General features: G+C 37.7%; 7 protein-coding genes and 1 pseudogene across 21 annotated transcripts; 4 read left to right on the top strand and 4 right to left on the bottom strand.

Annotated features, from left to right (window-relative positions):
* Nucleotides 1-794: 794 nt before the first annotated feature.
* LOC103858286 lies at nt 795-8,623 on the bottom strand. The gene is made up of 3 exons (XM_033274711.1): nt 7,952-8,623; nt 7,854-7,864; nt 795-804 (listed from the first exon to the last, which is right to left on the bottom strand). Exon 1 carries the CDS (start codon nt 8,355-8,357, stop codon nt 7,953-7,955), a length of 405 nt encoding a protein of 134 aa, XP_033130602.1. The 5' UTR covers nt 8,358-8,623; the 3' UTR covers nt 795-804; nt 7,854-7,864; nt 7,952.
* LOC103858296 (small nuclear ribonucleoprotein-associated proteins B and B') lies at nt 1,304-2,421 on the top strand. The gene has a single exon (XM_018659775.2). It carries the CDS (start codon nt 1,424-1,426, stop codon nt 2,219-2,221), a length of 798 nt encoding a protein of 265 aa, XP_018515291.2. The 5' UTR covers nt 1,304-1,423; the 3' UTR covers nt 2,222-2,421.
* LOC103858266 (subtilisin-like protease SBT2.2) lies at nt 2,681-7,938 on the top strand. Of its 3 annotated transcripts, XM_009135603.3 has the most exons (10): nt 2,681-4,229; nt 4,354-4,627; nt 4,818-4,977; nt 5,058-5,458; nt 5,535-5,630; nt 5,825-5,897; nt 5,992-6,274; nt 6,347-6,681; nt 6,756-7,026; nt 7,100-7,938. In XM_009135603.3, exons 2-10 carry the CDS (start codon nt 4,371-4,373, stop codon nt 7,798-7,800), a joined length of 2,577 nt encoding a protein of 858 aa, XP_009133851.1. In that variant the 5' UTR covers nt 2,681-4,229; nt 4,354-4,370; the 3' UTR covers nt 7,801-7,938. The 3 variants fall into 3 exon arrangements, with proteins under 3 accessions (XP_009133851.1, XP_033130515.1, XP_009133843.1); XM_033274624.1 differs by having other exon boundaries at nt 2,681-4,627; nt 6,356-6,681; XM_009135595.3 differs by having other exon boundaries at nt 2,681-4,627.
* Nucleotides 8,624-8,716: 93 nt separating the features above from the next.
* Nucleotides 8,717-11,441, top strand: LOC103858222 (gamma-soluble NSF attachment protein). Its single transcript, XM_009135539.3, has 9 exons — nt 8,717-8,930; nt 9,453-9,520; nt 9,697-9,781; nt 9,886-10,044; nt 10,133-10,270; nt 10,424-10,502; nt 10,591-10,670; nt 10,828-10,957; nt 11,112-11,441. The coding sequence occupies exons 1-9, from the start codon at nt 8,887-8,889 to the stop codon at nt 11,202-11,204; spliced, it is 876 nt and encodes a 291-aa protein (XP_009133787.1). The 5' UTR covers nt 8,717-8,886; the 3' UTR covers nt 11,205-11,441.
* Nucleotides 11,442-11,471: 30 nt separating this feature from the next.
* On the bottom strand, nt 11,472-16,812 carry LOC103858232 (probable lysine-specific demethylase JMJ14). Of its 8 annotated transcripts, none has more exons than XM_009135576.3 (14): nt 16,598-16,812; nt 16,230-16,311; nt 16,072-16,143; nt 15,673-15,713; nt 15,428-15,497; nt 14,991-15,068; nt 14,401-14,898; nt 14,094-14,321; nt 13,842-14,003; nt 13,362-13,730; nt 12,595-13,282; nt 12,400-12,503; nt 12,135-12,329; nt 11,472-12,014 (listed from the first exon to the last, which is right to left on the bottom strand). In XM_009135576.3, the coding sequence occupies exons 2-14, from the start codon at nt 16,272-16,274 to the stop codon at nt 11,718-11,720; spliced, it is 2,847 nt and encodes a 948-aa protein (XP_009133824.1). In that variant the 5' UTR covers nt 16,275-16,311; nt 16,598-16,812; the 3' UTR covers nt 11,472-11,717. The 8 variants fall into 8 exon arrangements, with proteins under 8 accessions (XP_009133824.1, XP_009133798.1, XP_009133831.1 ...); XM_009135550.3 differs by having other exon boundaries at nt 15,428-15,544; nt 15,675-15,713; XM_009135583.3 differs by having other exon boundaries at nt 15,673-15,710.
* Nucleotides 16,813-17,390: 578 nt separating this feature from the next.
* LOC103858192 (protein LSD1) lies at nt 17,391-19,378 on the bottom strand. Of its 6 annotated transcripts, none has more exons than XM_033274698.1 (9): nt 19,142-19,378; nt 18,959-19,035; nt 18,888-18,899; nt 18,689-18,835; nt 18,490-18,600; nt 18,113-18,234; nt 17,935-18,015; nt 17,786-17,860; nt 17,391-17,693 (listed from the first exon to the last, which is right to left on the bottom strand). In XM_033274698.1, the coding sequence occupies exons 4-9, from the start codon at nt 18,828-18,830 to the stop codon at nt 17,652-17,654; spliced, it is 573 nt and encodes a 190-aa protein (XP_033130589.1). In that variant the 5' UTR covers nt 18,831-18,835; nt 18,888-18,899; nt 18,959-19,035; nt 19,142-19,378; the 3' UTR covers nt 17,391-17,651. The 6 variants fall into 6 exon arrangements, with proteins under 6 accessions (XP_033130589.1, XP_033130581.1, XP_009133777.1 ...); XM_033274690.1 differs by having other exon boundaries at nt 18,490-18,609; nt 19,142-19,377; XM_009135529.3 differs by lacking the exon at nt 18,888-18,899 and having other exon boundaries at nt 17,786-17,857; nt 18,689-18,832; nt 18,972-19,035.
* A 2,059-nt stretch (nt 19,379-21,437) lies between these two features.
* LOC103864243 (vacuolar protein sorting-associated protein 2 homolog 2) lies at nt 21,438-22,880 on the top strand. Its single transcript, XM_033274719.1, has 8 exons — nt 21,438-21,558; nt 21,728-21,832; nt 21,926-21,997; nt 22,076-22,147; nt 22,226-22,306; nt 22,406-22,441; nt 22,540-22,610; nt 22,699-22,880. The coding sequence occupies exons 3-8, from the start codon at nt 21,959-21,961 to the stop codon at nt 22,757-22,759; spliced, it is 360 nt and encodes a 119-aa protein (XP_033130610.1). The 5' UTR covers nt 21,438-21,558; nt 21,728-21,832; nt 21,926-21,958; the 3' UTR covers nt 22,760-22,880.
* An 11-nt stretch (nt 22,881-22,891) lies between these two features.
* Nucleotides 22,892-26,085, bottom strand: LOC103864233 (annotated as a pseudogene).
* Between the last annotated feature and the right edge of the window lie 19 nt (nt 26,086-26,104).

Below are 26,104 nucleotides of genomic sequence, written 5' to 3'. Positions count from 1 at the left end.
AGCATAACAGGTCTAACACTTTTAAGAAGATTCATGTTCGTGTCGCTGCTATCTCTATGTTTTGGAATCTTTTTCCTGGCCTTTGAATACTCTTCCGGAGTATCTCGTACCTCTCTTATTCTCGGTGGCTTCGGTTAATTGAAGCATTAGAAAGAGGATGAGGCTGTTAGGTTCTCCGATGAAGGCTCAGTTGAAGAAAAAGCTTAATTTCAAGGCGTGTGTTTGCTTCTTGGAGGGTGTATGGTATTAGGCTCTCGTGCTTGAGTTCTGGTTTGATACCGTGAACTGAAGGTTCTCCGATGAAGGCTCAGTTGAAGAAAAAGCTTAATTTCAAGGCGTGTGTTTGCTTCTTGGAGGGTGTATGGTGTTAGGCTCTCGTGCTTGAGTTCTGGTTTGATACCGTGAACTGAAGGTTCAGGTAATCGTAGTCTTATGTTGTTGTGAACGCCTTTGCTTTACTGTTTCTCTCTTGTGCAGTTCGCAGCAAGAGGTCTGGTTTGTCAAAGCTCAGAAGTCTTATTGCTAATCTTATTCGCAAGGTTTTTCGAAGCTGGATGCAAGAGTGAAGACTAATCTAGTGTTCGTAATCGGTTATGTATGTAACCTGTTGTTTGTATTTGTGATTCTTTTCTTATGGGATTTAGGTTCTCTTCCTATGGGTTTTAGTTTTCTTTTTTATGGGATTTAGTTGTTTATGATATCTTCTTTTTCCTTTAGTTATTGTAATAGATTTTATATTCTACTGGTGTGTTATCAAATAAAATTAAATTCGACGGAAAAAAGTAATGGATTAGTTTTCAAAATGAATTATGTTGAATTGAAAATTTCTTTGTTAAAATTACAAAAACAAATTTGAAGCACCTATATATTTAAATTAATAATAAAAATTAACTTGTTAGCCTTCAAAATTATTATATTTTAATATATTAGATAATATAATTTTAATATAATTAAATCATATGTTATCCAGTTATAAAAATTTAATAATAGATTAGTTTTCAAAATGAATTTAAGTATATTTTAAAATTTATGTGTTAAAATTACAAAGACAAATCTGAAAATTTTAGTTTTTAAAATAATTAATTAAATTCATTTGTTGGATTTGAAATTAGTATATTTTAACAAAAGAGTGCTCATATTTTATTTCAAATTAATATCTTTTAAACTCAGACATATAAAAAAGTATTTTTAATATATAAATTAATTACTTTATATTTTGTCTACTAAGCCTAGTATGTTAAGTTAAGGGCCCATTATGAAATCAAGCCCATAAGCGAAGAGGTGCATTCAATTATAAACCCTAGAAGTTTCGGCATCTCGATAATCTCGATCTGTTCGTCTCCACTCCCTCCGGCGTACTAGATTCGCCGACCGAAAATCTCCTCAACCGCGCCGCAGGTGTCCACCGTTTCAATCGGCAACAATGTCGATGTCAAAGAGCTCCAAGATGCTCCAGTTCGTAAACTACAGGATGCGAGTAACGATCCAAGACGGAAGGCAGCTCGTGGGGAAGTTCATGGCCTTCGATCGCCACATGAACCTCGTCCTCGGTGACTGCGAGGAGTTCCGCAAGCTCCCGCCGGCGAAAGGGAAGAAGATCAACGAGGAGAGGGAAGATCGGCGTACGCTAGGGTTGGTTCTTCTCAGAGGCGAAGAGGTTATCTCCATGACGGTGGAAGGACCGCCTCCTCCTGAAGAGTCACGTGCCAAGGCTGGCTCTGCAGTGGCTCTTGCTGGGCCTGGAATGGGCCGTGCTGCTGGACGTGGAGTGCCTACTGGGCCGCTCGTTCAAGCGCAGCCTGGGCTTGCTGGGCCTGTTCGTGGAGTTGGTGGGCCGTCTCCGGGGATGATGCAGCCTCAGATCTCTCGTCCTCCTGTGATGCGGCCTCCTGGGCAGATGCTCCCGCCGCCTCCGGCTTTTGGTGGTGGTCCTCCTCCGATGGGGAGAGGCGTTCCGCAAGGTCCTCCGCCGAGTTACGGTATGAGGCCGCAGTTTGCTGGACCGCCGCCTCATGGGATGGGAGGACCGCCTGGTGGTCCTCCTCCGCCTCCGTATGGGCAGAGACCGATGGGGCCTCCGCCTGGTGGGATGATGAGGGGGCCTCCACCACCTCATGGGATGCAGGGACCGCCTCGCCCTGGAATGCAGCCTCCTCCTGGAGGGTTTGCTCCGCAGCGTCCGGGGCCGCCGCCGCCTAATCCACATAATCAGCAGCAGTGATTAGGTTTGCCTTTGTTTGGTGAGATTGTGAAGTTTGTTTGGTTGGACTTTGTGCTTTTCATGTCTTTAGCTGCAATCTCTGATCTATCTTTAAAGTTTGTAGATTTGTTGACGAGTGAGAGTGTCTTTGTTGCCCTATCTTCTTGTGTTTCCGTAAGAGAGATTTTATTAAACTTTGTTATTCACATCTTATTTGCGTCTGATCGTTATACATTGCTATCCGTTTTAAGTGTGGAACAACTTTACGATGACCTGATAACATAGTGAGTGTCTTTACCTTTGTGTTGAGTTACGTATCTTCTTGAGTATTGCTTAAAAAAGATTCTATTAAACCTGGTTATAATTACCTTATTCAATGTGCACATCTAAGTTAGGATTTACACATTGCTAACCCTTGCAAGTTTATTCAGAAACTTTCTTGCGCCAATTTATGAAATTTAATCCCTTCCTAGAAACTAATCGGACCAATTTTTAAATGACTAGTTAAAACCTTGTTTTAGGGAGCTGTGGATGTTGTACCTTTTATTTTTTTCTGTAACAAGCTGTGGATGTTGTTGTACACATTCAGATGTGGTTGCATCAAAAGTGTGGAATATTCATATTATACATCTGTCAGATTTATTTTGGATATATAGAATCACTATATCTGTTTGGATTTGCAAATATTGTCACTTCATCATCTTCTGATCAAGTTTATTAGATGATAAATCGACTTTTTTTTAACTTCCCTGGACCTTTGGGATTGTTCATTGTTGTTTTTTTGGTTCGATGTTTTTTTATTAAGATGCCTGATACCACCTATAAGGTTCTTAGCTGCGTTCATAACCTTATTACATCTGCCATGCCAAAGCAGATGGCTTTGTAAAATGTTAATTCTTATTCGGTTTATGATCTGTAGGCCAAATTTCGTTTGTTTAGTATAATAAATTTTTTTGGACAACGTTTAGGATAATAAATAATTAGACGAATGATTAGGACCGGATAGTGAGTAAAAATGCTTGTTTATAATGAAATTCATAATCAGAAAACGAAAGATTATAGATGCAAATTTTAAGTAACATGTTGGGTTTCAAGTAGTTGGCTATAAGCATATACGTGAATTCGATGTTTGGTCTGTATTCTAAATCCGACAAGTGGTTCAAAACTTTCGACTGTAAAATGTTCCAATGATTGTACACGACTGTGTTAGCAATGAGTTTTCTTCAGTGACTATTTATTCATTGCAATGACATTTGTAGAATTAGTCATCTCTTTGTTACAGTAATTGTACCGTTGAAGGACAAATTAAATAATAAAAAAAGGAAATTGAGGAAAAGTATCGAAAAGTAAAAACCTAACGGTGTGTGTGACCCATTAGCACTCCTAATGATTCTTCTTCACATTTGACCCTCCCACCATTGCTAAATCTCAGCTTTAATGATTTTAAAACATCATACAAATATTAAGAAAGCTGCTACCGCTTTAATCATATAGTAATATATAGTCGTTACTTGTTATTGTTTTATTTCTTAATCAGAATGATACTTTATAACGAATTCGAGTTATATATTCTATTAGACTATTTATTGTTGTTTAATGGATCCTGACAAGCTTATTTTATATGTTCATAGTCAAAAAAAGAATTGGAGATTTATTATTACATTTGTTTAATTTCAGTGAAATCTGTAAAATTTAATACTTGGTTAAAGTAAAAAACGAAAAAAAGAAGATGGAAGAATCCAAGCCGACAAGTTACAACAGCTAAATTTTGCAAAACTGTGTATTTTTCAATAACACTCTGCTCGTCCTTTCCTTATGGGACCGTGTAATGTGTACTTAAAACGTTCAAAAATACTCGCAGAATCCAAGAAAGAAAAGCTTTCAGATTCTCGTGAGTTTTGAGCTTTTCTTTCTGCTCAAAATATCCAATCTTAGTGTCTATATAACTATATTTGATAAAAAAAAGTGTCTATAATAATAAGCACACTACAGCTTTCACCTTCTCCAACACGGAAAAAAATACTAAAAGGCAAGTCCTTTCTCTGAAACTCCACTTGTCCACCATGTTTGCTTCATGAGCTTTTTAATTTGCAGCTTTCTCTCTTTCTTTTCTTACTTAAGCTATTGGTGGGTTTTGTGGTGGTTTTAATCAGTGAAGTGAGAAAAAATAATGAGGAGAGTTCTGATGGTGAATTTTGGAGTTTTTCTTCTCTTCTGTGTTGGTCTTTTGTCGACCACCTTGGGACAAGTTAGTGATGATTCTGATACAAACTCCACTACGGCTGTTTACATTGTTACTCTCAAACAAGCTCCTTCTCTTCATCTTTTCCAACAACAAGAAGCAGTGACAACAGTCAGAGAACAAAACCACCAAGGATCCAAACATGGAGACACTTCAACGTTTACTACACCAAAACTCCAACCAAGGTAACTGAATCTTGAAAATTCTGTTAGTTAGTGAATTCACTGAGTGGAGATTAGAAACATCTCATTCTCACCTTAAGGTACATGCATTGTATAATTCTCTTAAACTATCAGCACTAGAAACTGGACTTTTGTGTATAAAGATTCACTCTTTAAATCCTATTAGTATTTGATTTTGGTTCTATGGTTATAGGAACATGTCAAAGTCACGTTATTGGAGGTCAAGAAGATCAGCAATTGCTCAAGCTCATGACTCTTTGCTGAGAGATGCATTGAAGGGAGAGAAGTACATAAAGCTTTATAGCTTCCACTATCTCATCAATGGCTTTGCTGTTTTTGTTAGCTCACAACAGGTATATATAATTTTGATCTTACTATAAAAGGAAAAGAAGAAGACACTGATGCAAAGTTATTTTTCTTCTTCTTCTAAAAGGCAGAGAAGCTTTCAAGGAGAAGTGAAGTAGCAAACATAGTGTTGGATTTCTCTGTTAGGACAGCTACAACTTACACGCCTCAGTTCATGGGTCTACCAAAAGGTGCATGGGTCAAAGAAGGTGGATATGAAACTGCTGGAGAAGGGATTGTTATCGGTTTTATCGACACAGGCATTGACCCAACTCACCCTAGCTTCAATGGCACTGACGCTTCTCAGCGTCAGTATCCCATCCCCAATCACTTCTCAGGTGTTTGTGAAGTCACCCCGGATTTTCCATCCGGATCATGCAATAGGAAGCTTGTTGGAGCTCGCCATTTCGCTCAGTCTGCTATTACTAGAGGGATATTCAATTCATCAGAGGACTTTGCTTCCCCTTTTGACGGTGATGGCCATGGCACGTAAGTATAGTCTTGAATCATTTACCATCTATTTCACATGATGCTGATACTAAAGACTTATCTTGATCATATACAGACATACAGCTTCTATTGCAGCGGGTAACCATGGGGTCTCAGCTGTAGTTTCTGGCCATAACTTTGGAAGTGCCAGTGGAATAGCTCCTCGTGCACAGTAAGTCTATATATGCACATTGACCGATGTTCAAGAAATCGCTAATTAGGAGCTTTATATAGGAGATTATTGTTTCCTTCGTTTAAGTCTAATTAGCCGCTTAAACCGATTTTTAGAACACTGGTTTTGACCTTCATTTTATTATTCATATGGCATTGAGAGTACTGATTATGTGTGTGTTTGGTATGTACTAGCATTTCTGTTTACAAGGCATTGTACAAGAGTTTTGGTGGATTTGCTGCAGATGTTGTTGCTGCTATAGACCAGGTAAAACCATTTACTCTTTTTTTCGTTTCACTTATCTATCAAAATGTAAGTATCTTTCAATGACAATTTTTAGACGGTTTATGAATTTTCTTAGGCAGCTCAAGATGGAGTTGACATATTAAGTCTATCCATCACACCTAACCGACGTCCTCCCGGTGTTGCCACCTTCTTCAACCCACTAGATATGGCTATGCTATCCGCTGTTAAAGCAGGTATATTCGTAGTGCAAGCTGCAGGAAACACAGGTCCTTCTCCTAAGAGCATGTCCTCCTTTAGCCCATGGATTTTCACAGTTGGTGCTGCTACTCACGATCGAGTCTACTCTAATTCCATAACCTTAGGCAACAATGTAACCATTCCAGGCGTTGGACTTGCAGGTAAGTCTTTAGAAACCACCATCAGCTAGTTTTGTAAATGGATTTAGCTTTTGAATTGCTGTTTTTGTTTAGTTCCTACAGATGAAGGGAAGATGTTCACAATGATCTATGCTGTTGATGCATTGAAGAACAAAAGCTCTGCTGTAGACAAGGACATGTATGCAAGTGAATGCCAAGATTATGATAGTTTTGATAAGGATCTTATCTGTGGGAAGCTCCTGATATGTAGCTACTCTATCCGTTTTGTTCTTGGGCTTTCCACTATTAAACAAGCTTTAGCTGTTTCCAAGAATCTATCTGCAAAGGGTGTTGTGTTCTACATGGATCCATATGTTCTTGGGTTTCAGATCAATCCTACACCAATGGATATGCCTGGCATTATCATTCCATCTCCTGAAGACTCCAAGGTGAGTGTATAACTTAGAAACATGCCACTTGATTCTTCTAGAATAGGGATATGACAGATATGTTTTTTTGTAAGGTTTTGCTCAAGTACTATAACTCAACTCTTGAAAGAGATAGAACCACCAAGGAGATTGTTAGATTTGGGGGAGTTGCAGCCATTACAGGTGGACAAAAGGCTAACTTCAGTGACAGAGCTCCCAAGATTATGTACTACTCAGCAAGAGGACCTGATCCACAAGACAGCTTTCTCAATGACGCTGACATTTTAAAACCTAATCTTGTAGCTCCTGGACATTCCATTTGGGGTGCTTGGAGTTCAGCTGCCACAGACTCCACTGAGTTTGAAGGTGTATATATATATCTCCAAAGCATATGACACTATGAAACATTAAGTTAATGATGTTGTGTTCTTTTTGGTAGGAGAGAGTTTTGCGATGATGTCTGGTACTAGCATGGCTGCTCCTCATGTAGCTGGCGTGGCTGCATTGATCAAGCAGAAGTTCAGAAAGTTTAGTCCCTCAGCCATTGCATCTGCACTTTCAACAACCGCTGTTACGTTAGACAATAAAGGAGAGGAGATAATGGCTCAGCGTGCTTATGCTAATCCTGATCAAAGCATGACTCCTGCAACACCGTTTGATATGGGGAACGGCTTTGTGAATGCAACCGCAGCTTTGGATCCTGGCCTAATCTTTGACACTAGTTTTGAAGACTATATGTCATTCCTTTGTGGGATCAATGGATCAGCTCCAGCGGTATTCAACTACACAGGCAAGAACTGTCTCCTTAGCAACGCAACGATCAGCGCATCTGACCTCAATCTACCATCCATCACACTCTCTAGGCTTAACAACACGCGGACTGTGCAAAGACTGATGAAAAACATCGCTGGAAACGAGACGTACAGTGTGGGTTTGGTTCCTCCTTTTGGTGTTTTGATGAAGGCGTCTCCTACTCAGTTCTCTATCGCCAGTGGAGAAACAAAGCTACTTAGCGTGACCTTCAAGGCAAAGAAGAACAGCTCTATAGCCAGCTTTGGGATAATCAAGCTGTTTGGAGACATGGGACACGTCGTTCATATTCCTGTGTCTGTCATAGTGAAAATGGTTTCAAAACAATGAACTTGGTAGATATTAAGATTTAAAATTGTATTCATTTCATTAATCCATGTAAAAATAAAATGTCACATAGCATTTATAGTACATGGTACATTTTTATTTGAGACAATATGTAAAACACAATAAGGTTTTTAGTAGTAAGTATTCATTCATGTTTAAGCGTTGCCACCATCTCTGTTTCCGTTGCTTGGAGAAGAAGGCACCTTCTCAGATTCATCTTCCTCAGCTCCAGTAGCCGGTGTTGTAGTAACAGAAGGATTTGCTGGCTTGTCCATTGGGAAAGGACCATACTTGTGGAAAGGCCAGCCTGGGAATGGGAACATATGCCTGAAGAAACCGGATATAGCCGTGTTCGGTGCTGGCTCAGCATCAATCTTGGCCATGGAAGATGATGAATCAGAAACAGGCAGTGAAGGAGGATGAACATGTGTTTTCTGGAGGTTCTTCTCTATTGAAGGTGATGCTGCTACAGCCATTTTAGGGGTGCGAGAGGAGAGAACAAGTGGGGTGGTTAAGAAGGTGAGGAAGATTAAGCAGAGAGAGAGACTTGAGATTGACATTCTAGCTGTGTGTCTTGGACTTTTTGATGAGAGAGGGAAGTTGATTGTGGGTGGTTTGGAGTCAAATGGTGTTGTAATTTATAGAGTGGAGAGTATGTAGTTAGGGATGAGTTAGGAGAATTCTACTACTTGTTACCTAAATCTTCAGAGTCATGCTTTGCTTACTGTCATGAGCTTGAAGGTGAGATATATGTATAAGTTTGATTTTGGTATAAAGTTTACATTTTTATTGACAAAGGTTGTTACTTTTCATCTAATCTACTAAGATTAGAATCTCACACAGAACACAAGTCTAGAAATGGTGTAAAGGTTTGTTTTTTTTTTGCTTGGTGTAAGGAAAAATATTTTTTTTTTAATTTTTTTTTTTAAATGGGGAAGATAAAGTCTAATTATTTATGACTAAAAATAAAAGATCTTTTGCTAAAAAAAAAAACGCACATCTTTGATCAGAGGAGAGTGGAGCGGCGATTGTAGAATTGGAGATCGATCTCGGAGTTTGCTAGATCGCAGGGACGTTTACTGAAAAGTCATGTCTTCGGATCCTGAAAAGATGATGTCCAAAGCCGACAAGATGTATGCTTTCTTCTTCCTCTTCCCCTCTCTTTACCGTATATGTGAATGTCTCTGTACGATGATGTTAATGATCGGTGCAACTAATAAATGGAAATGACTCTGCTCTTAGGATTTGAGAAGGTTCTCTTTTGTAACGGTGATCGATAAAACTTGTCGTGATCCATTTTTATGATTCGATCGAGGTCTTTTGTTGGAAAGGCGAATCTAGGATCTCGTGAACTGTGTTGCTTAGGAACAGATTAAGCAGCTGAGATTGCTTTATGCTTAAGAACACTCCTTTATTTTGATAGAATCAAGGAGACTGCTAATTTTGAAATGAAAAATACTCTCTTTTGCAGTTCTGTAAATGCAAAAATGTCTAGAGTTGATGATGAGTATGTAGTGTTATAATCTTCCTGGTTTGACAAGGATTGATAAATCATTTTGGATTGGTTTGATATGGAACATCTCTTTGCTTTCAAAATGGTGTTGTTTTTGTTTTCGCATCGTTCTAAGCATTTTTGGTTATTCACATTCGCACAGGACAAAACTCACGCTCACTAGATGGAGTGCTGACTGGAGAGGTGCTACTGAGTTGTATGAGCAAGCAGGTTTGTATTTTTCCTCTATGGCAGGCAGCTTCTGTGTTTCGAATTTCTTTTTGTCTTCCTTTTTAGTTATCCCAAAAATGTTTAATATGTGAAAGCTTTGAGCGTGGCAGGCTATTCTCATGCCGAAATGAATACTGATTTTGTTCTTGTCTTGTTTACTCTTTTTCATCATACAGCAAATGGCTTTAGGGCATCAAGCAAATATGAAAGAGCTAAAGTGGCTCTCGAGAAAGCTTCGCAAGGACAAGTGATGCAATCTTCGTATCCAAAATTACCCTTTTTGAGCTAATTATCATCTGCTGCTAGTTGTTATATTGTTGTATACAGAGATCATCCTATTTAGTGTTATCCTTGATATGAAATAGTCCCTGGGATGCTGCAAAACATATGGAGTCTGCTGCTGCCCTAGCACAGAAGCTAAGTATCTGGGATGAAGTTGCTGATTTTTACAGAAAGGCGTCTGAGCTGTATGTTGAGTGTGGTAGGGCACAGCCCGCATCAGATGCTCTTGGAAAGGCTGCTCGGTAATCTTTTATGTTGACCTTTTAATAAATTTCTCGAGCTTGCTCCTACTTTTTGTTTGTTTGATCTTCGATAATTTTTATTCTTCAGTGCTTTGGAAGAGGTCAAACCTGAAGATGCCATCCAACTATACACCGATGCTTGTGAAATTCTTGAAGAAGATGGGAGGGACCAGATGGCCTTTGATCTATACCGTGCTTGTGCTAGTGTTTACATAAAGCTCGAGAAGTAAGTTCTTGCTTACCTCAATATACATCCCACGATAAAGGTTCATTGCATATGGATATGTTTTCTATGCTTTGAATAATAGCGGTATCACTAAATGTTTTTCTCCATCTATCTGATAAAGAAATTGATTCACTTACAATTTTAAAATTGTAGGTTCACAGATGCTGCAACCTTTTTCTTAAGATTGGGTGTAGCAGCTGACAAGTGCGACGCCACAAATAGCCAGTGTAAGGTATGAGTATAGGGTGATCTGGTTTCATCTTTTTCAACTCCATTGCACTCTGATTAGTTTGAGTTAACTGTTCTGTTCTTTATTTCAGGCATATCTTAGTGCAATCATTGTATATCTATATGGTCATGACCTGAAGCAGGCTGAAAAATGCTACAACGATTGTTCTCAGTGAGTATACTCTTCTCTCTTTATGCAGCCACTCAGTAGTTCGATGACTAGTAATGGCTGGACCATACATCAAACAAGAAACACGAACAGCTTTAGTCAAATTTGGAAATGGGATACCAGTTATTTTGTCTGAAGTTCTTTTCATTTTTATGTATAGGATTGATGCTTTTCTGAAAAGTGATCAGAACCGAACTGCTAGCAGACTGCTCACAGCCTATAATGAAGGTGACATCGAAGAAATCAAGAAAGTGGCGTGTTCAAGCACCGTTTCCAATTTGGATCATGCGGTAAATTCATTGAAATGATTTGCTTAATCCTAATCCTGTCTCAGTGTTTGGGGTTTGTATCTTTTATGCATTTCTTGGTTATTGTTAATCCAGAAGAGCGTAGAAAGTTTTCATTAAACAATGAGATCTAATAGGGAGAAATATTTGTGTGCAGATCATCAAGTTGGCGAGAAAGCTACCAACAGGAGATGTTACTGCAGTTCAGATGAATGCTGGTGATGATCTCGACGAGGATGATCTCACTTAATGATTCTCCTCTTTGTACAGATTCCTACACTTTGCTTATGTGCAAGCCAAAGTACTTGAAGAAAATTCTCATTTTAGTTCAAACCCTCTTGTGTGAACGATTGCCTATAAAGGCTCTGAATCCAGATTTGTGCTTGTTTCTCCACTATAAACCCACTTGGTCTTTTGTTAAAATCTTCTGCTCATACAGGTTTAACACAGGTTCATTTGACAAAAATATGATACAATTGTTGCCAAATTTCATTCTGTCTTGTTTTAAATCGTCTACTAATCATAGAAGCATTTTCCCTTCAATTAAAGATAGTACAACAGATGAAATAGAGGAACAATGGTACATGAGTACATTAAATAATCCTACACCCTTTTTCTAAAGGAAGTGACAGAACAAACAAACCCTTTTGTCTACTTTGTTTACCTCTCTAGATTTCTCTTTACTAATACAGCAGAACGACTGAAGCCTGAACACATACGAAGGAACAATGACACAATCAACCTCAAAGAGTTGATGATGAGCTCAAGGACTTTTCTCCATCTTATCCACCAAAGAGGAGAGCTCTTCCTGGAGCTCGGTGTTGCGTGTCTCACCACATAGAAGTCCATGCATCATTGCTAGCTCTTCCGGTGTCGCCTTCTTCAACAGTCCACGCAGAAGCCTTGTGTCCCTGTCCATTGAGGGATCTGAAGCCCCTCCTTTCTCTTTATCATCATTATCCTTTTCTCCTTCCTTTGTGAGTTCAACACCAAACACTTTCGCTGTTTTTTGGTTCCAATACTCCTCCAACTGATGCTTTGGATCGAGAGCCTCAAGCGCCTGCGCACAGTGTTTAACTTTTAGTCATGCAAACGAGTAAGGAAGATGCTCAAGGGGAATGAGACAAGAGATTAAAGATCATAGTTCTGTTGCTAAGTATGAGAAAACGAGTTGTGTTACCTGAATAACGTGCGGTGAGAGAAAGCCAAACATTTCAAGTCCAATACTCTCCAAAGCCTGTAAAGCGGTCAAGGAGCTAGCTGGTTGATCACATCTCTTGATGATTTCGAGTTTAAGCCTTTGTATCACCATTTGCCAGCACTTCTCAGCTGATACATTCGAGAAGTTCTCGCTGGGGCATTCTTCTAGTGACACCTGAAAATATATATAACAATAGATCAGAGCACTGTCGTCTTGAAACCACAACATGACAAGGGTACCCTACCCTGAACAGTGGACCAGCAAGCCCTGCATCCAGAACCTCGGAGATGTAGTTAGTTAGTTTTGTTGGATCAAGCACGCTTATGAACTTAACACGGCTCTTGAATCCTGTAAAACTCATTCAAAAGCAAAAAGTCTTAGAAGGCAAAAAACAATGCTAAACTGAAAAGCTCATCTGAAATCCTCAAATTCATCTCACCTTTTGAGTAGATGGCTTGCTTACTGCACCACTGCTTCTTAACAACAAGAGATCCAGACTTCAAAAGCTCAACAGAGTGACTCAACCTATTGGTTGCGGCATCTGGCTCGCTACACCCTACATCTGAAACCGAATGTGGGTTTTGAGATTTAACCGCAATCTTCTTCTCATCAGACTTAGTAGTGATGCCATGTACATCTTGATCACCATCTTGTTTCAACTTAACTTCCTTATCACTTTGTAAGCCTTCAGAGCCTAACTGGAGATTGTTTTGTAGCTGTGTTTTCGATGAACCACGACTCTTTGAACCGGAGGTGCTGCTCTTGAAATCCAATGCTTCTTTTGCGCTCTGCTGCCGTGAAGGATTATGTTCACGGCTTATACGTGCCCAAGCTTCTATGGCATCGGGATACCCTTCTAGAGCTCTGACCAGAGACCGTAACTCATCCAGAGTATGACGAAGAAGAACAAATCTATCCTTGCTTTCACATGAACAGAGATCCTTAGCGTGGGTAAGACACGCAAATCGGTTGGGGGAACACTTGCAGCTTGAAGCAGACATATGCAAATCATAGAAGCACAAGAAGCACTCTCTTTCTCTCTTAATGTCAAAATCACCCTCCATCTTCACCACGCTATAACTATCCCCAAGTTGATTTAGTCTTTCTGCCTCCATCTCCACCCGCTTCTGCTTAACCTTAGCTATGTTAGTACATGCATGCTTATATATGTAAGCACACGAAAAAGAAAGAGAGAAACAGAATCACCTTGACTGCCTTCGTAAGCAATCCATCCTCACTACAAACTCTTTTCCACCTCGCAATCACAGGGGTCTTCTTCCTTGTAACTGCCAGCTCCCAGAGATAATAAATAGCTTCCATAGCTGCTCCAAGAAGCAGCTTGTCATGCGACAATGAGCTCTTTCGCCGCTGCTTGCTATATCCTTCCACTGCATCCTGTCCATGAACCAGCCAATCAACTGGTGCAACATTCACTGCTTCCGCACAGTTGAAACCACAGTTGAACCCAGAGTGGTAGGCCTTGGGGAAGGTTAGAATGAACTCTCCACTGCGCTGGACAGCTCGATAGACAGGTATTCCCTGCTCTTTTAAGATGCTTGGAGATAACTGGGTGACCTATAATCAAAAAAAGGCGCAGAATGACATACATACTATCTTTAAGCAAAACTCATCTCCTAAGGAGTTCTAATTAATGAGCAAAGCTTGAAATGGAGATAAGCTTTTTACCAGTTGATGTAGCAAGTCAGGCTGTTCTTCAAACAAATCTGGAAGAAGTTTTTTCATTGCGTTTTCAAAGGACGCAGCATGGCTTCCAGGGATCCCATACCAAACTTTTGGATCACCCGTGTGTAAGTAGTTCAAGGAATAAAGGTGATGATCTTCAACATGCTGTTTCAAACAAAGCAAGAAGCAGATGGTTAGTACATAGATCATATAACTTAACAAGAGCTTATCCTACAAGGAAAATTGTTAACTTACCCAACAAAAAGTTGAAAAGCACATTCCAACATAAAGCCATGGCACAATAACTCCTGAGATGTCGCACCTCTCAAAAGATAAAACAGATCCAGGGAGACGCGATAAATTGTTTAGGTTCCAGCCACTTGTAGAGTATTGATGTTCTTCTAAACTTTTACGAGAATCTGGTGAATACTTGGGGAAACCACTTCCAAATTTCTTCGTTTCCAAGTCAGCTCCATAGTACACCTGTCATAGGCCCAAACAAGAAGAGTAGCAACTTAGAAAAAAATCCATGCAAAATAAAATGGTGAAATGATTCATATACCTCTACTTCATCAGTTGCTTGCTCCACTATCCGCCAATACTCGCCTTCGATATCCTTAACCTTAGGTTTAAACTTCTTATTTTCAGACGCTTTGGAACCATTCTCTAACTGAAAATAAGATTCCTTAAATTCTTCATCATACTTCTGAAACTCTTCAAGTGTAAAATCTGGCCCAGTCTGGAAACCAAATTTCCCTTCAGCATCTTCAGTGGAATCATCATCATCGCTGCCTGAACCTCTTCTTCTTCTTGAGTATCCAACTTTAGAGACTCTTCCCCGTTTTCGCTTCTTGCTTTTGGGAGACTTTTGAATCGGTTCTCTGTTTTGAAGCAAGTCAATCAGCTGAATCCGAGTGGGGAACTTGGACTTCTCCCATATTTCTTTTTCCTTCAGAGGACAGGGAGGTTTCCACGCAACGGGTGGTACAATTCTACATATGCCGAATAGTTCTGCTCTACTGCGCAGCTTCTCTATGTAAGCAAGTGGATCTTCAAAGTCCTGACAAAGAAAGTATCAAAAGGATGAAAATTTCTGAAGAGATAGCACTTGAATTAATAAAGACAGAACCAAAGCTAGATTTTATGAAGTACCTCATTAGTGGGATAGAATATGGGAGCATCATCAACCGAAGGCCTGCAAGCTTCTAATGGATTCCATTTAGCAGATACCTCAAAAACAAAACATTAGTCAGTAATCAGGCTCATCTATTCGTTGAAAAGATAGTCAGGAAATAAAATGAACAAAAGGAAACTAATGAGCTCATTTCTGTCCAGATGAGATTGGTAAATTTTCAAGAACCAAGTGATTAAGTTGCTAAATATCAGGCAAAAACAATAAGAACCCTCTCTGAAACTCAGAACATGAGATTTGCAAAGGAATATACTGATAAGGAAGACAAAGAATTTGGTATATCAGGCTAAAACATGTGTAGAAAATAGCCAAATACACAGCATCCATCATATTTGCCTAACCAATACTTGCTAGAAACACAGTTAACTGAAGAAAGATATTAATCATATTTGCTTACTTTAGGACTAGGAGGAGCAGAGTCAGGTTCAGGGCTCCTATCTCCTTTAATCGATTGTTTCTCAGAATCAGGCTCAGGGCTACTATCTCCTTTAATCTCTTGTTTCTCAGAATCAACCTGTAAAGTTACAAAAAAAAAGTCCACATTCAGAACAGTATTAAAGAAAGAAGGGAATCAATCATCTCCAGAAGAAATCTAGCAAACATGAAAACTAGAGGTTACAAGAAGCAAAGGATAAGAAGAGAACCTCCATAGCCAAAGACTCTGCTGCAGGAGATGCAACCTTCTCCATTAACAAAAAACAAAACAAAACAACATTATTCAGTACCTAGGCTCATCTATTCGTAGAAAGATATAGGAATTAAATAAACCAAACAAAAAGAAACTCAGAACAATGAAATCTGTAAAGAAATTGATAAATTCTCAAGAACCAAGTGACTGGGTTGCTAAGTATCAGGCAGAAGTATAAGAACAACTCTCAGAAACTCAAAACATGAGATTTGCAAAGAAAGATACTGACAAGCAAGACAAATAATTTGGTCCAAATCAGAGTTGGTTAGAATCAAAGCTAAAGCCTGTGTAGCAAACACATAGCATCCATCACATTTGACTAACCAATACTTGCTAGAAACACAGTTGCTTACTTTCGGACTAGGAGGAGTAGAGTCCGGCCCAGGGCTACCATCTCTTTTAACCGATTGTTTCTCAGAATCAACCTGTAAATTAAAAAAAAAATCACCTTCAGAAACTGCAACAGTTCAAATCTAGCAAACATGAAGAAGCAAATGATGAGAAGACAAACCTCCATAGCCTTAGACTCTGCTGCTGGAGATGCAGAACTCTCCATTAACAGTTGGGGTTAACAAAGACCCAAACTTTATACCCTAAACAAAAGAAAAGATCTGTTAAAAAACAAAACCCTAGAAACCCAGAAAGCATAAAGCTTTTGTCTAAAAGAGAAACAAGGCAAAAACAGAATCTGAGAGTAAGCCCAGTTACAAGTATAGCTCAAAGGATCGAACTTTACACAAACCCAACTCAATTACTCACGCAATTAACCGCTGATCTGGTTTTTAAAAACGTACTCTCTACTCAAAAAAAGAGTAATAAAGAATCTTTAAAAGCAAAAGATCTACTACGGCCATTAAAAGGAGGAAGATGAGAGTGTACCTTCTCGAAGGGGCCAAGAATCCGAACAAGTTTATCTATCTCAAGACTGACAAGTTGAGTTGAAATTGGTTTTTGTAACGTTTATATCTCAATTATCTGTGAAAATAAAAAGAGGGTTTTGTTTTTCTTTTTCTTTTTTTAGAAAAGAGAAAAAAAATAGAGCAGAGTTTTATTAGGGCAACCATGACCAAAAGAGCTATCTTGGAGTCTGGTCTAAGAAATATTATTATATTATTATAAAGAGTTAAAAAGAAGCAGCCAAATGGAGATTTAAATTTTATGTAATAACCACACAAAAAAGGATGTTGAAGTTGTGGAAGCTCACCATTACATTAGACTGTAACATCTTTCACAAAGAATCACTGTTAATAAATAACAATAACTCAAAAACATTTTGCTTTTAGTTTCTATAGGTATTGAACCTTTATAAGGTTTTGTGAGCTTTACAGGAAAGGTGGTGTGTGCTGAAACTTAGCGGTTTAAGTGGCTACAACCAAGGTATCTCTCTTTGTTCACTGACATTACAATGGCTGCAGCTAAAGTAGCCATGAATGCAGACATTCTTAGCCCCAAGAGTAGTTTCCAGCTCTTTGTGGTCTAACCCGCTAGCTAACAGGATCTTCTCACAAGCCACTGTTGTGCATTGAGTTATCAAGAGGATCTGTGTGTCAAATGTATACAGAGTATTTACTTGGAGGGTATTGATTCCAAGATCTGCTTTAAGAGCAGTGTTAACTAATCTACCAAAAGGTAAAGATCAGTTTCTGTGAGCAACATTGCTTATCCACAGAAGAAACAGATTTCAAACTCAAATCTTAATGTTTGGCTGGTGTATCAGTTTATAGTAATACATACATTAACAACGCCACAAATGGTCAATGGAGTCTACAAACAGGAATGCCACATTACTGAACCAAAAAACCTTTGTGTTCATCAACTTTTTTTTTAACAACAAAAAAAAAAGTGTTCATCAACAGTATGTAATATGCACAAACCAGACGCAGGGATAGAGGAAACCAATTTTGATCTTTCAGATCAAATGATTCTTTATAAGTTATTTTTGGCCTGTTGTCACTCCAACCACAACGTTGCTCACCTGCAATTTATGTATATGTGTTTCAGTCACTTTGCAAAAGCCTCTTCTAATGAGTAACTAAGAAGAACAAAGAGAAGATAAGTAATACGCACCAACTTTCCACTTTCATTAACGGACATTGGGTTCTCTACGACGACAGTTTGTGTCTGAGACGGTGGTGTTGACTGCTGGAGAAGATGAACAGAGTAAGTAAGTACCCAGTTCCATAAGATCAATGAACAGAGTTACTAGATAAACTCACAGTGGATGTAGAGGGCATTGTCCCGGGAGAAGCTGTTCCATTTGGCCGGTTACTTGCGAGAGGCACCCTTCCATTGCTCATCTGCGGATTAAGAAGAAAAAAAAACAGAATCAGAAACTGAACTGCTAATAGTAAGATCCTTTGTACTTAACCATGGAGAAGTGAAAGGAGTACTCACGTTAACGTTAGTAACAAACTGGCAAACAGCGCATTTAACAGATGATGCACCGTAAGGGTACATGAGTGTCGTCCGGCAGTTCCCGCAGTTGATATGCGCAACCTGATTGGACGGTGGGGGTCCTGTCACAAAATGTCAAGCACAGTTTCAACAGACGAATCAACACTAGAAAGACAATCATACATCCCAGAGGCAACAACTTAAAGGTAAGAATCTAATGGTAGATCATCAAACAAAGCGGTTATGTATCATCTAAAGGCTTCATCTACTTTTACAAATCCTAAACTCCACATAATATGTTGGGGAAGAGTGGAAAAGAAGTTATGAAAGCATCTCAACAGAAGAATGCTGATGAAACAAAGACATTTATATATTACCTGGGACAAGGTTGACAGTCTGACAGCAAGAGCATCTTACACTACTAGCCCCACGCGTGTACATAAGCATAGTTCGGCAACCACCACATACAATGTGAGCCATGTCCATCCCTGCATGAGCTGTGACTTCAGACTTCAGAACTCAACCAATGTGTCTCAAACAAAAGCTGCAAACGATAGAATGTAGATATAGTGATACCATGATGAGGAGGAGGAGGATGAGGATGAGGATGAAGAGGAACCATGTTGACAATGTGACATAACGCACAACGCACATTGGTTGCTCCTCTAGGATACATCAATGTATTTCTACATCCATGACACACCAGCTGGTCCTGCATATCTGCTTGGTTTTTAACCAATATAATCAATCACCAATTTGCATCAAAAGGCTTAACATTTCTCAATAACTCAATCGAAAAACCGATACTTTATGCATGTGTCATTGCATCGAATCAAGAAACATAACGAAAAGGACTCACCTGATAAGAAGAAGAAAAGGAGCTGGCTTTTTGAAACCCAAATCCAATTCAAAGCCAAAAGCTTCTGCATCCATTATCAAATCATGAGTTTTTGTATGAAATTGAAGAGAACAGTGCTGGGATTACAAATTCAAGGAGAATTTGAAAAAAAGTTCTGATCTTGATCATACCGATTGGGAAGATGGGGAAGAGAGGATCCGATTGCAGACCCGGCCAACTCTAAAGAGCAGATATGTAAAGAGGCCAATCCAAATTGAGAAATGGACAATAGATTTCGATTTTATCTCTCTTTATTTCTTTTTGTTTAATTCATCTTTTTTTAATTATTATTATTATTAGTTTATTATTTGGACAGAGCTTGAGATCAAAAAGCAAGGTCTGTCTGAAGTCAATAATAATAAGATGCGGTCTTAACACGCGCTTCTGATTGTTTCCAAACGGCGGTTCAAACGTAGCAATCAGGTCCTGTTAACTAGAATATAGATCCCGCTAGATGGTCATGGCTTACGTCAATTAATCTCAAGTGTTTGAATGGTCTGATTTTTTGAAAAATCAATGTAAGGAATTTCACTAATTGTCCCACGAATGTTTCTGTTGCTTTCGTGGAACAAAGGAAGAAAAAGTTTACTTTAGGAGCCAGAAGCCAGTTTTGGATCAGACTGGATCAATTTTTTGGTTCAATCCGAAACGGTATGTGTAGTAATCTACAATTCAGGCTTTGGATTAGGGAGGGCATAAAAGATATACGGAGTTAAGAGCACCTGCAATAGGAATCTTTAAGAAATAGTCTTTAAGAAAAAAATAATTAAATAATTAGTGGATCCCACCAAAATCTAAAGATTCAATCCTTAAAATTCCTAAATAATGATTCTTTCTTAGTGAATCATTGCATTATTTGCGAGTCCCCACGATATATGGATTTCCTTTGGGTAACACCATTACAGATGCTCTAATGATCTACTTAAACTGTGTATATTATTGTGTTTAAATAGTTCCAAGGCCTTATCAAGTTCTTAACAAACTAACGGTCGAGATTGGTGGTGAAGATTTCAGAAATTTCTACACCTTGGTTCTTATAGTGTAAAATGTATAGGTTATGGTGGATCCAGATGTATCAAGTGCCAACTCTAAGCAACCCTCACCTGCAAGAATATCTCTACTGGTTTGATCATCTCTCTTCATTTCATTGAACAAAGCCTCTCACTGAAAGTACAAATGTTTATTCAAAATAATGTTAAGCTTATTATTTTTAATCTGATTCTAATATTCATTATCCATCACAGAAAAATTGTAATCCATGTTTAACAAACAAACAAACAAAAGATGGTAATCCATCTCTTTGGAAAACAAAATTTGATTTAAATATTATTAATAATATGTTTTTTTTTTCAAAACTCCCTGAAAATCTATGGATCACTTAAAATAACAACTGGAAGATTTGATTTTTAACCATTTGAATCTTTTTAAACTTTTAAAATTTCTAAAATTTTGGGCTTAGTCAAATAAATTAAAATCATTGATCAAGCCTTCCTAAGAGGGATTTTCATTTTCTAGCGTAACGGGTGATTTCCAAATCCATAGTACCGTTGCGTTTAGTCTTATACACTTATAAGAAGAACACTTATAAGTGTTCAGAAAAAGAAACATTTATTATACTCGGAAAAATAAAGATTGAGACAAGAATATAAAGGCTACACTCTTCTCTTGTCTTTCTGTATAGAGATCAACTTCACTTCCATCTAGGGTTTTGTGTCACTGTTCCGATTGCCATGAACATTTTCAAGAAGAAGACCACTCCTAAAGGTAAAAGCTTTGATCTTTTTCTTTTTTTTTTTTGGAATTTCGGATCCTAATGGTGGACTGATCTATCACATATAGATCCCTCTCGTAATGGCCTTTTATATTTTTACTTGTGATTGAACCTGATGTTGTGGTCCATAACATAGTTCTAGATCGGTTCTGCAAAGTTGTCACCTTTAAAATTTGAGCAGGGAATCTGACAGTGTAGCAACTTCTAATTTGATCCAACTTTAATTTGATTCTATTGTAAATTTATTGCTTATGCAGATGCTCTCCGCACCAGCAAGCGAGAAATGGCTGTGGCTACACGTGGTATGTGTTCTTCTCTCTCTTAAAAAATTGCTTCTACAAAGCATATTAGATCTTAAGTAGAAACATGGTCTAGCAAATGGAAGTGTTATTAGAACTGTGATAAGACATATCATATGTTGAAAAAGACTGGTTTTGCTTCTTATCTGGGATCTTGGTGGTTCCCTTAGATCATCAAAGTTAGTTAAGAAAAGAACACAAATCAGTTATTGGTCATTTAGTTCTGAGTCTAGAGTTAGTTGCATCATGCGATGCTAGCTCTGAGCTTTGTTTCCTTTGGATTACTCTTTATTTGCATTGTAAGTTAGTTTTTTGGATTTTTACTCAATGTAATTTTGCAGGCATCGAACAATGACACCTTCTGCCAACTTTTCTTCTTTGCTTACATTAGTAACTCTTGACGGTTTTACTGACATGGCCACATTAGGAGAAGAGGCTTGTGGCAGAAATCAAGAAAACTGCTAAAACTGGAAATGAGGTAAAACCTGTCTAGTAAAGTTACAACTCTTCCTTACTATTATTTGGTGCTTAGGCTTGTTAATCATGCAGAGGATTGTATGGCTATTGTTTACTAGCTTGTTGGTTCAACACTGTCAGATTGGGTATTAATAAGCTTCTTTTTGTTTTTTTTTTAAACTTTGTCATAGGCGGCCACCAAGATCTTAGCTCGGCAGCTTGTTAGATTGAGGCAACAGATCACCAACTTGCAAGGAAGCCGTGCTCAAATCCGTGGTGTAACCACTCATACACAGGTTAGCTTTCTTTATTTCTTTTCCCAATTCATCTTCACATGCTTCGACACCGTTATGAGCTTACTTTACTTGTTTGATAATAATGATAAATAGGCATTGTATGCAAGCACCTCAATCTCATCAGGCATGAAAGGTGCAACCACAGCTATGGTTGCAATGAACAAGGTAGTTATCACACTTTGCTTGGGTCCCTATCACTTCTTTCTTTGACATAACTTGCAATGCTGTTTTCACATTTTTCAGCAAATGGCACCGACCAAACAAGCTAAGGTGATCAAGGAGTTCCAGAAGCAGTCAGCACAACTTGACATGACGGTAAACACTATCTCTATTCATTTCTCTGAAGCCCTGGCAAAGATTGGCTGTGTCATGTTTGTTTTGTGTGTGTTACAGATAGAGATGATGTCAGAGGCAATTGATGAAACACTTGACAAAGACGAAGCTGAAGAAGAAACTGAAGATCTCACTAACCAGGTTTGTTACTGCAATTCCAATCACAAGATTCATACTTACGTAGTTTTCTCCAAGCTCCCTCTATCTGACTCATTCCTTTGTATTGTCTCCTTCTTATAGGTGCTGGATGAGATTGGTGTTGGTGTTGCATCTCTGGTTAGTTAATTTTAAATAGTTATTAGGCTAAATTTGTCAAGAAAAACATTCAGAATGGTTTAAAACTTAAACTATGTTTCTTGCTTCTTTCTAAACAGCTATCTTCAGCTCCAAAGGGCCGAATTGCTACAAAAAACGCTGCTCCCACTACAGTCAATAACAAGAACGAGTATGACCATATCAGTTCTTACTTTTGATCTATAAAGATTCTTTTGAATAAATAATTCATTCGTTTCATGTTCCAACTCTTCTTGCAGCTCGGAATCTACTGAAGTAGATGATCTAGAGAGGAGATTAGCTTCGCTACGACGAATATGAGAGACAATGAACCTTTCTTATATGTAATGTAAAGTACCCATAAACGAAACAGCTTTTGATGAATTGATGATACATGAGATTCCTGGTTTGATGAAGTTTTAAATCCACTATTAAATGTAAACACACAAATGCACATAGGTCAGTAGTTGAACAATTTATTTTGGGGAGACAAAGAAGTTTTTAAACTCTTCGACCAAATCGCCTATCCCTTTTCTGATACCAAGTCAAGGCCTTGAGATAGTCAGCCATGGTGAAGTCAGGCCATAGAACAGTAGGGAAGTAGAGCTCAGTGTAAGCTGATTGCCATAGGAAGAAGTTACTGATCCTTTGCTCTCCGCTCGTTCTGATCATCAGGTCAGGATTTGGGAACTCACTGCAATTCGTCAACAATGCTTTGTCCATCACATTTTCGTCAATCTCCTCCACTTGTATCACTCCGTTTTTCGCCTTTTCAGCAAGGCTTTTGCAGGCTTGTATGATATCAAACTTTCCACTATAGTCAATTGCCATAATGAGGTGCCTCTCTTTGTAGCTTCTTCTGCCTCTCGTATTGATACTAGGAGCGGCTCAGGGATGTTTGCGCGGTTCCCAATCACAGAGATCTTGATTTTATAGCTTCAAAATAAAGAATGGGAAAATTAAAGCATATAACATGTTTATTGTTAATATCAAAAAATCAAAACACAACATGTTATTATTGTGTACCTTTGGAAGTCAGGTATCTTCATCTTTATGAATTTCTCAAATATGGACATCAAGTTTCTAATTTCTTCCTGATCAAATAAAAGAAAATTAACAAAAAAAATAAAACGATGAAAATATAAGACAAATCTTGAGAATGTTACATCTCTTTAATAATAATCACACTACCTCGGGTCTTCCCCAATTTTCAGTGGAGAAAGCAAAGAGTGAGACCGTGTTAACACCCGACGTGAAAAAATCCTTAGCAAGATCAAGAACTCTCTTCACTCCGGCCTCGTGACCTTCTGCAGTCGTGAGTCCTAATTTCTTTGCCCAGCGTCTGTTTCCGTCCAATATGATCGCCACATGCTTTGGCATTCTTCCTTGTTTCTCTTCCTTTCCAGTTGTACCGCTACAAATTAGCAAGAATATAAAGATCTCGTAGAAAGTTAGGAATCAGTAGTTCACAATCCGTATATGAACCATACAAATAATATATAACGCTTATTATCTACTAGTATGTGTTAATCCTGTTGTCTTGTCATATTTTAGAGTCCACAAACTATCGTATAGCATCAGACTTAATTCCTCATGAGACAACAGTTTAAGTTCGAAATCTAAAATCATGTGTGGTTATAATTGGTTTACTATTTTTGTATTAAACTATAAACCATTTAAATAGACATTTAACTAAAAATAAGACTCGAAACAGATCTTTAAGAAAGATTCGAAATGAAAATAATCTGAATTAGACTTGTAAATGGATTTAATTCAGGTCGTAGGCTTGGTTAAATGTCTATTTAAAAGGCTTATAATACAATTTTAAATTGGCTTATACTTAAAATGGAAAGTAAGTATGAAACTATTATTTCAGGAATACGTAGAAACGGGTCATAATGTCGATATAAAAAAAAAGAACGAGGTTATAATTCAGGAGACGTCTGATGATATATGATAGTTCCATGAGAAAATAATTTGGCCACCCATATTTTACAGGAAAGTGCGGTAATACTGTGCGTGTAGGGAAGTTGTGTAAAAATTGTATCATGTTAGGAATATCCCACATTACAAGTGAGGTGCGACCTGATATATAAAGGACTTCGACGTTTTGATTACTTAAGAAAGTAAACTGCGAGTCATCTACATATAGTTGTTTACTTAAGAAAGTAAATCGTGTCCTTTTGATTTTTATTTTAAAAAGCAGAAATCTGCGACTCTACCATTTAGCAATACTGACATGCACACTAGAATGTTATGAAAACTCTAACTAGATGGAGCAAACCAAATGACTATATATAGTCTACTCGTTCCGTTAGGTTGGTTGAATACGGACACAGTCACACACTAACTGGCTTCTATAGCTTGGTTGTAGGCTGTCATTCGTTATTTTCAGACTAGGCAGAGAAACAATTCATTTTATCAAGAAATAGAATGAAAATTATGACGTTCATCAAGTAAAAGTTTTAAACCTTTTTTAAAACGTTTATCACGTAAAAACTATGATTAATAAAAAGCATACTACGATTTCTCGCACCTCTCGTCTTCTTCATCGCATTGAGAAGCTGCGATTTTGACGAGTCTGCGGATATTTGTAAAAGAGAGGGGAACACTTAGACGCCTAGAGACGAAGAGACAAGGGATGAGATTGAGAATAAGAACAAAAAAGGTCAAGACAATAGGAAGTAGGGACAACATTATTTTTTCGTTTTCAGTATTTGTTTGAAATGATCAACTAATACTCGTCAATATATATAGATACTTGAAGGGATCAGGGTTCAAAGACGCACATGATCAATAGAATATTCTCTCTGTCTCGCTCTGTGTGTTTCCCTTGATGCAAACGCGAAGACAGACGTAGTAAGGTTAATAAGACTATACGGTACTTGAAATTCACTATATGGTTCCGTCACGTAATTTCCTTAATTATTAAAATAGCCACGCGCGCAAATTGTGTTTTCAATATTGTTTTTAGGTTGTTTTTAATCTTATAGAGATAAAACTTTTTTTTTTTGGTGTAAAATAGAGATAAAACTTATTATTATTTTTGTATTTGAAAGATCAATATTTTGAAATTTGCAAACATATTAATAAAAAACTATATATACATTTTTACCTATTGATTTTAAATTCACTTTTAAGTTTTGTTTACTTCCCAATAAAATTATACCCATCTTTAATTTATTAGTAGTACTTTAAGATTTTACTAGTAGTACTTTAAGATTTAATTTATGTTTTAGTTTAAAAGTAGAATGCATTGAACAAAGTTTAAAACATCAATATTTAAAATACAAAAACAGAAGGTAAAATATCAATATTTTGTATACAAAGAAATCATGCTTAAACATCTATCTTTTGTATATCATAATATTATATTTTAAAATCATAAGATGCTAGACACATAAAAAAGGGGTTAAAAGATGTTTTATTTATTAAGTTTTTTTTCCAACTCCTCTTATTTAAAAATTGAGATTCTTGATAATGTGTTAAAGTGTTTTCGCATATTGTGTCTCTAAATCTATTTTTTTCTTTCTTTGATAAAAAAAGTTTTAAAATTTATTATTTTCAAATGTAAAAGTACTACTAGTAATCCAAAAAAAATTCAAGGATTTTTGAAATTTTTTTTAGCAAGTTCTCCGAGAAATCCACAAAAATTAGTACAAGAAG

Source organism: Brassica rapa, chromosome A01 (assembly GCF_000309985.2).
Source record: "Brassica rapa cultivar Chiifu-401-42 chromosome A01, CAAS_Brap_v3.01, whole genome shotgun sequence".
NCBI classification, from domain to species: Eukaryota; Viridiplantae; Streptophyta; class Magnoliopsida; order Brassicales; family Brassicaceae; genus Brassica; species Brassica rapa.
The sequence above is the reverse complement of the archived record's forward strand: the minus strand, read 5'-3'. Positions and strand labels throughout refer to the sequence as shown.